The sequence below is a fragment of the Cupressus sempervirens genome, chromosome 10 (genome assembly GCF_028749045.1).
Source record: "Cupressus sempervirens isolate cs-2001-9-10 chromosome 10, ASM2874904v1, whole genome shotgun sequence".
NCBI classification, from domain to species: Eukaryota; Viridiplantae; Streptophyta; class Pinopsida; order Cupressales; family Cupressaceae; genus Cupressus; species Cupressus sempervirens.
This window is the reverse complement of record NC_143127.1, coordinates 938218759-938227980: the sequence shown is the minus strand read 5'-3', so window position 1 is coordinate 938227980 and position 9222 is coordinate 938218759. Positions and strand designations below refer to the sequence as shown.

General features: G+C 33.3%; 1 protein-coding gene across 3 annotated transcripts; it reads left to right on the top strand.

The window, feature by feature from the left end:
- The first annotated feature begins 1042 nt into the window (after positions 1-1042).
- On the top strand, positions 1043-5115 carry LOC149537063 (putative histone H2A variant 3). 3 transcript variants are annotated; one of them, XM_089806992.1, is made up of 3 exons: positions 1043-1155; positions 1348-1587; positions 4485-5115. In XM_089806992.1, exons 2-3 carry the CDS (start codon positions 1435-1437, stop codon positions 4782-4784), a joined length of 453 nt encoding a protein of 150 aa, XP_089663118.1. In that variant the 5' UTR covers positions 1043-1155; positions 1348-1434; the 3' UTR covers positions 4785-5115. The 3 variants fall into 3 exon arrangements, with proteins under 3 accessions (XP_089663118.1, XP_089663116.1, XP_089663117.1); XM_089806990.1 differs by having other exon boundaries at positions 1048-1155; positions 1337-1587; XM_089806991.1 differs by lacking the exon at positions 1043-1155 and having other exon boundaries at positions 1283-1587.
- The last annotated feature ends 4107 nt before the right edge of the window (positions 5116-9222 follow it).

Below are 9222 nucleotides of genomic sequence, written 5' to 3'. Positions count from 1 at the left end.
GAACGTTGGATGACCTACATGCTTTTGATCAAGCCTATAAAAGGCTGAACAAGGAGATCAAGAATAATGTCAATGCCAAAAAAGAAGAGTTGTTCATGTTAACCCAAATTCAAGAGCACAAAAATATTGTCTAGATGGAGGGTCCACTCGGCTAGACTGCCTGGATTGACGTTCTTTTGGATATTCTGCACTAGTTGATTGCTCTTCATAGTGTGATTTTTTTGCTCAGTTGTTACTCTGGTTTCGGGGGCCTCCTTGTTGATTCTCTTTTAACTTCTCAGTTATATTTCTTTTTTATCCTCTTATATCTAATAGAAAAAACATAGATCAATCATTGACCAAGGGAAGAACCCTCCAATGCAATTTATGAGAAGGACTAACAAAATATACTTTCTTTTCAACTCTTTTATAAATGAACAAAATCATTCTTTATATTAAAAACTAATTTATTTATTTATGACATGATTTACAATGCATTACTATATGAATAGGGAATAACTTCTAGTTACTAATAGGATGATCAAGATGGCACACGTACAATGATTGAACTTTGAAAAAAGAAAAAAAAGTCAAGAAACGCGCAATATAAATATAATTAATCATCAATACTCTAAGAAATTAAGTTGGTCCAAAGAAAAGGTAATGTCAGCAATTGTCATGATCGTCTAAAAGACGAGAAGGCAACTTATGAAATTGATAAAAAAATCCACTTACCGATGTAACCAATTCATTCTCTCTAAACAAATTAAGAGTTATAAGAAAAAAACATGTTTCATGAAGATGTTCAAAACAAAATCATTATGTTCCCTGATTACACGGGTGGCAATAAAGGGAGAAAAACAAATTTGTGGTCACTTGAGTTGGGAAACAATTGAAAAGGTAAACGGATTATAAACCCTGGAAATTTGTGGTCACTTTTAGAGGTTAGGAAGTGTTGAAAGTACATTGAACTGCTTTTCAGCCCACTCCCCTTTCCTGTTGCATGTTTTCTTTGCCCCTTTAATTTCTATAAATAGTCAATCTCGATCCCATTCATTATACACGTAGAGATATTCATTCTCTCTTTCCTTTCAAACACAGGACCAGTTTCTGTTTTGTGCATTCATCCATCAACTCCAAATCACCCTGCTTCATATCAGTTGCAGGCAAGGCAGGGTACATTTAACAACCCTGTTTCTTTCTCTATCTCACACACACGTCTTTTTATCCACTTTCTCCTCAATGATTGCGTCTGCATGTACAACAGATATTCTCTAGGCTTTCCACCCTCATGTGTAGATGTTTGTTATGCCTTTTATCCATTAAAACTGAATACCCATTTGAACACTCTGTGCAGATGTGTCACAGGATCTGAAAGAGAACATCTGAAGGAGCTCCCAAGGCCGTAGATCTCAGGAAAAAGGGTCTTTTTTACTGCTTTAACTAACGAACACAATGGTTGCAGGAAAAGGTGCCAAAGGCCTTCTCACAGCAAAATCCTCCACCGCTGCCCCTGCTTCTGCAAATAATGGCAACAAGTCTAATGTAAATGGAAAGGCTGCTGATAAGAAGAAGCCCATCTCCCGCTCATCTCGTGCAGGCCTCCAGGTTTCTACTTCTTTCCGCGCCTTCTTGTTGCTATTAATTAGTTGAAAGTAGATGCATGCTACGGTTATTGATTCTTGTTTCAGGGATGCACCTCCACCTGTTGGTCGTCCTTTTCATGGGATGATTAGTCCTTGAAAACGCTTTCATGGTGAAAAGGCGGTGTGGTTCTTTTCTTTAAAACCCTCTTAGGCTTCATAAAGCGGTTGAGGCTTAGACCTGTCCTGGTTACATGGGAAATTGATCTGTAGCAAAGAGGTCCTCCTCGTTAACATATTGTGCATTTACTCTGACTAAGCTGGGCAGAGGAAACCTCTTTTTCTTTATTGTGCCTTCTGTGTCAGTTTCAAGAAGTTTTCGCTGCCATAAAGATGCTCTCTTTCTGATCACGTTTCCTGTTTTAATGTATTTCCTGCCACCCTGGTCAAAGTTACTGCTTTATACAGATGAAGTTCCTTTGACATGATTTATTCTTCTATGAATTCCTTCAATTTTTACATGTAAGCCCCTGCTAAATTCATCGGAAAGTAAGGTGACGACATAGTCTTGACTTGAAAATCTTCAAATATGGCCATATTTTTGTTTCTTCTGATAAAAATGCATGGTGTTTCGTAAGCCTGAGTTGAAGAATTTACCCACTTTTGTTCTATGCCGAATTTTGCTTATGTATATCGTTCTGTAAGCTTTATTTATTTCTTTCCTGTTGTTTCTAAGTATTTTCTTTACTTCTGATGCTTTTTATGTCACTTTTGTGATTGTGGTAAGGCTGGGATTTTTGAAAAATTACATCATTGGAAATTTCCTGTTTATAGTTTTAACGTTGGATATATGTCATCATGCGTACTGAATTATTATGGAATTTTCATTAATTTAAGAAAAAAATGAAGAGAAGATCCCAATCTTTGTGTTTCTTTACAGGCTCAGCTGATATTCAGATTATTTGATTTGTACGTAGGAAGAGAGATGGGTCTAATTTTCCTAAAATTATGAGTCACATTGAGGTCAAGGCAGCTGTGTTGTTTTTACTTTGTGCTCTTTAACTGTGCCTGCCTTGATTGTTGTAACCACGGTTGCATTTGCAACTAGATTTATATATGATATATCTGCAATCCTGCTCGGTTAGCCATCTATCCTGATTTGAAATCACATCTCTATCCCTGTTGCGGGCTGTTGCGGTGCCCATATCTCATGTACCCAAGTAACTAAGCCTTATCTGGCGTAATCTATGAATGTCTCCAACTTTTCAGAACCTGTTGGATCTAACCTGTACTGTGTCAGCAATTTAGAGGCTTAGGTCAATTCCCATTTGTGGCTATCAATTGTTGCAAGATTTTTTATTGTGTTGTCCTTTCGCTTTGTCAATGTTGATAGGTATCCCATGCTGCAGTCTAAAGATATTGTTTTCTTGACTAGTAAATGACTTGATTATACTTTTTAGTTACAAAATGGACAGTCCTTGCATGCATTGATTTTACTTTTTAACAGAATTTTTTTTTTGGCTTGTTTTTACTTCTTAGATTAGCGCAGATTCTGGCCTTCAAAATTTCCAACGTTGGTACAGGTTTGCATGAAAGTGTATATGCTAAGATGGAACCTCTTTGTTTGGACAATGTATGAAAATTATTTCTGGAAAATTATTGTAATTTTCATTATTCATTAGGAAGAGGTAAGTATATTTTAATAGATTTGATAGTATTTCTGATATAATGTTCCTTGTTTTAGTATATACTATATAGCAGTAATTATTGTGACTTTAAAGGTATCATTGATTTTCAAGACTAAGTGTTTTTGGGCACAACAGGACCAATAAAACATGACTTAATGCACAGTTACAGGCATAAGTTTTTTGGGGTGTCATAGAAACCTCAGCAAAAAGCATGCTGATAAGGCATCATAGACACCTCAGCAGAAAGTATGTTGATGCGGCATTTTAGACACCTTAGTAAAAAGTGTGCTGATCATGCTGATGTAGCATCTTAGACACCTCAGCATAAAGCAAGCTGATCATGTTGATGTAGCATCTTAGACACCTTAGCAAAAAGCAAGCTGATGTGACAACATAGTACCTCAGCAAAAAAACATACTGATGTGGCAGCATAGACATCTGAGCATGAAGCTGGAGCTTACCAAGTAAGCTGGTCATACACAATTTTGAACTACTGGATCCTCTCTAATTTCCCTCCCAATCTTGCTCAGCTCAGCAATCCTCAGTGTGCCGATGAATGGTCTTCGAATTTTTGATGACCTAAGAAAAGTTTTATGCATCTTAGGATGAACTCAAGAGACATAGTCATTCCATGAGTATGCAAGTTGGTCATTCCTTAATGGTTTTCCATTTTTAGTTTCCAGTGTCTGTTGTCATCTGTAGGATCTTCAGCTTTCTTCTTTGGCATACATGCGCAAGCTATGGAAAGTATGTCTGCTCTATGTATTACGAGGCGTGTTTTATGTCCTAATGTTTTAAAAAATGATTCTATTGGGTACTTACTGTTATCTTAGTCATTGTTGAAATTAAAAATTTCTGTAGCCTCCAGGGGGGAAAAGTACTTTTCACCTGCCATCCGAACAAGAATATTTCTCTTGAAACCCTAGATTCATGAATACATCCTTGGTTAAATTCCACTAAACAGGATATTTCTCATCTTTATATATTAATAAACATCCTTGCCTTCTTCCTACTACAGAGTCCTCAAGTTTATATCCATGCTGTGCATTTCCAAATTGTGTTACTGCATTCTCCATTAAATTTATTTGTCAATGTCAAACCCTTTGGACTTGATGAATACTGAGCGATACCGCCTCTCAAATGGAAGAAATGGATTTGTTGGAAGCTCCAAATTTTAAGGATGTATGGAATTGTTGAGGCTTTGATGTGATTGCATTGATTGTTTCTTGTGCAGTTTCCTGTGGGGCGTATCCACCGTGTGTTAAAATCAAGAGTTTCTGCAAATGGGAGGGTAGGGGCAACAGCAGCAGTATACTCGGCAGCCATATTGGAGTATCTCACTGCAGAAGTTCTGGAATTGGCAGGGAATGCGAGTAAAGATCTGAAAGTGAAACGAATAACTCCAAGGCATCTTCAACTTGCAATCAGAGGAGATGAAGAGCTCGACACTTTGATTAAGGGAACCATAGCAGGTGGAGGTGTTATCCCTCATATTCACAAGTCACTTATTAACAAATCCACCAAGAAAGATTAGTTTTCTGTACTTCGTCTAGTGTTTAGTGTAACATCTCCTTATAAAACTACTTTAGGGGTGAATGGGATTGATACCTGTTATTTCAAATCCCCTGTTTTGTAATATGGCTTGGTATAATTATAATCAAGTTATTGTCACTTGATTGTACAATCTATGTGACATTGTAAGACAATCTCGTTTCCTGTGATCAAAGAGCTTGCCCGGTGGTTTTGATAAGTTGATTCAAATATCCCTTGAACAGTCAACTTAAATTTGTCTAAGCGTACTCCTCCAATACCCACCATTTTTTCTGCTGGTCTGAGGGTATTTAAATACCACACATGCTTTTTCACTTACTTTGAATGGTATATGTGGATTGAAATGAGATGAATAAGGATAGACATTACATGTTCGAATTATGATATATTGTAAACATCTTAGAAAGAGATAATAAGTTCAAAATCTTCTATATTAAAAAAAAAAACTGTTTTATTATTAATTATATTATATATAACTGTAAGTCTAAACTATTAAAAAAAATTTGGTTTTTTTTGGTTAAGTTTGTACATTCAGATCTCTTAAAATTATAACTATTTTTGAGATTAGTAAATTGATAGCAAAGTCATATTATAAGTTAAGCAATATTGTAATTTAAACTATCTAAATATTCATAAGTTTAAATCTTTTATAATTAAAATAAACTTATCTACAAAATTTAAGCAATAGATGCATGAAATCTCAGGAAGAAAAAGGATTAGTCATTAAATTAAATCTGGATTAGTCATTTGTCAAAGATCTTGGTGCTTCACAGAAGCTTGCTAATGGGATGGATCTAAGTACTGGGTTCTGAAATTCCCATTTTGCACAACTAGTGGAAGATGGGAACGTGTGCCAATTTTGTTTTGCATTTGCTCATAATGCCTCGGAGGGAACGATTATTGATGTCCGTGTTAAGGCATCTCTGTTCAAACATGCAATCTACTTTTATTGAACGAATGCTTGGCAATGAGTTTTATTTGCATTAAAGATGATTGGCCTTAAGTTTTATCTAAAAGGTTAAGGTTCGAAATTAAGGTTATTTATTAAATATTTTTTTTATAGAATTGCTTGAAATTGATTAAAAATGGACTGGTCTTCAAGAAACAGTAATTTAGTGACTAACTATATACATATTATATATTTATATAATATATATAGAAAAAGCCGAGAGATATCAAAGCTTTAATTTTTTAGATATTATTTGGTGTTAATTAAAGCCTCGTCGGCTTTTTCTATATATATTATATAAATATATAATATGTATATAGCTAGTAGCATCCGGAGGGGATGTTAAAAATATGCAATTCTAATATTTATTATATTACTACATAAATTTTTATAATATGAATTTGTATAATTCTATTATGTATAAGAAAAATATTTAAATATGTGAAATAAGTCTAATTTATATATCCAACATTTATCCATTTATCCAACATATTTACCTCATCTCTCTCTCTCTCTCTCACTCACACACACACACACACACATTGTCCCCTAGAGATTGTGACTATTTATTATCCCATTTTACCTTGTATTTTTGTAATTACCCTCTAACACTTTGTCCCCTAGAGATTGTGACTATTTATTCTCCCTTTTAATCTCATGTGTGTGTCTCTCTTTCAAGTAATCATTATCATTCATTCTCTCCTTTACCTCATCTCATTATCTCTCACCCCTTATTTATCCAACATATTTACCTCATCCAATTTATAAATTTTGAGTGGGTTTAGAGATTGAGTTTTTTTTAGGTTTATAGTTAGGGTTAAAATGAATTTAGTGTTAAGGATATGGGTTATAGTTTATTTAGAGTAATGTTTAGGATTCATTATCTTTTTTTAGGTTTATATATATATATATATATATATATATATATATATATATATATATATATATATATATATATATATATATATATATATATATATATATATATATATATATATATATATATATATATATATATAAAGGTGGTGTTACATTATCACCACCATTATTTCTAACCCCCTTTTTTAGTATCTAACTCATGCCCTAAGCTAAGCCACACCCCATCCCACCCCCCCCTCTCTGTCTCTCACCATGCCTATCTATTTTATGTAATTTTTATTTTCTTTTACACTATACCTCATTTATTTTCCTATTAGTGATATTTTATCTTATGATACCTTGTAGTTTTGTAATTACCCTCTAACACTTTGTCCCCTAGAGATTGTGACTATTTATTCTCCCATTTAATCTCATGTGCATGTCTCTCTTTCAAGTAATCATTATCATTCATTCTCTCCTCTACCTCATCTGACTATCTCTGACCCCTTATTTATCCAACATATTTATCTCATCTCTCTCATCTCTCTCTCTCCCCCCCCCCCCCCGCCCCTCTCCCTCTCCCTCTGCTTCTCCCTCTCTCCTCAGCCAGCCAGCCCCCCCCCCCCCCCCCCCCCCTCTTTAATATTATCACAGTCTCCCTATGTCTCTCTCATGTATCTTTTTTCCTAACCCCCAAAACATTATATTTTTTTGTACTGAAAACCAAAATTTAATGTGTCCATTGGAGTGTGTCAAAAAAATTGATAACCAAAACATTATATTTTGTTGTAATGCAAACCAAAACATTATATTTTGTTGTTATGAAAACCAAAACATTATATTTTGTTCTAATGAAAACCAAAACATTATATTTTTTTGTAATGAAAACCAAAACATTATATTTCTAAATATATATTCAAATTAAAGACACAAATAAAAATGTCCAAAAAATATTAAGTGAACATAACGCAAGATTTTGAACCTAGTTTGGATGGTTGTTAAATGCTTTCTCGCCCAATCTCCTTTTTTTTGCTCTATTTTTTTATTTCTAAAAAATGACAATGGCACACAACATAGTGGTTGTAATTATGCGAAGTTTAGATATTTATATTTTGTAAACAATACTATGATTATTTTTTAGTTGTATTTTATAATTTATATCTCTTCAGTACACTACTAAAAACTATAAAAATTAGTATACCTCATCTCTCTCTCTCTCTCTCTCTCCCCCCCCCTCTCTCTCTCTCCCCCCTCCCCCACCCTTTCCCCCCTCTCCCCTTTAATATTATCATAGTCTCCCTACATCTCTCTCTGGTATCTTTTTTCCTAACCCCCAAAACATTATTTTTTTTGTACTGAAAACCAAAATATAATGTGTCCATTGTACTGTGTCAAAAAAATTGAGAACCAAAACATTATATTTTGTTGTAATGCAAACCAAAACATTATATTTTGTTGTTATAAAAACCAAAACATTATATTTTGTCGTAACAAAAACCAAAACATTATATTTCTAAATATATATTCAAATTAAAGACACAGAAAAAATGTCAACAAAATATTAAGTGAACATAAAGCAAGATTTTGAACCTAGTTTGGATGGTTGTTAAATGCTTTCTCGCTCAATCTCCTCCTTTTTTTTGCTCTATTTTTGAATTTCTAAAATATGACAATAGCACACAACTTTGTGGTTGTAATTATGCAAAGTTTATATATTTATATTTTGTAAACAATACTATGATTATTTTTTAGTTGTATTTTATAATTTATATCTCTTCAGTACACTACTAAAAACTATTAAAATTAGTAATGATGAAATATAAGAAAAAAAACACATGTGTCAAGTTGTACAGAAATGAAAGTGTGACATATGTCACAAAACATAAATTCAATATTATGGTCTTTTATATCAAGTATGGATCCAAACTGTAAACATATATGTAAACAAATCCAACCATAAAAAGTTACGATACAAACTAATTGTTACGATGCAATGACCTTATAAAATAATCACCAATGAGCATAGTATTACGGCCTTCATTCTCATTATGATCCCGTTGCACTTCTTCCAAATATTCTGGAAATCGAGATACTCAATTAAACATCTCCCGTATCTTATCGACAACAATTTGCATTCGCAAAATATCATTATCTGAAACATAATCTATTGACAATGTTGTAGATTCAAAATGTTGAATCATTTGGTAACAAGATTGTAGCACAGACTTTTCACATTTATCGATTGGTGTTTGAGGTGAGCCATCTGAGTTTAAAGAAACAACGGGACTTGGTGCAATGATTTCAAATTCATTGTCTGATAAATCCATTTTTTAATTGTTCCTGAACATGGAAATATTTGAAGAGAGAATTAGATTCTATTATTATTTACCAATTAAAGAAGAAAAGAAAAATATAATACAAATATAGGAGAACCCAAATGACAAGAAGGAAAATAATATTCATATTGAGCTAAAGACATAGATAAAGGGAAAAAAAATTGTAAAATATATATTTGAGATAAATGATTGTAACGTATAACATAGGTCAACTCAAAAGATAACATATGTGAACTGAAAAGCCAAAGAAAAAATGCTAAAACCTCTAGAAATAAAGC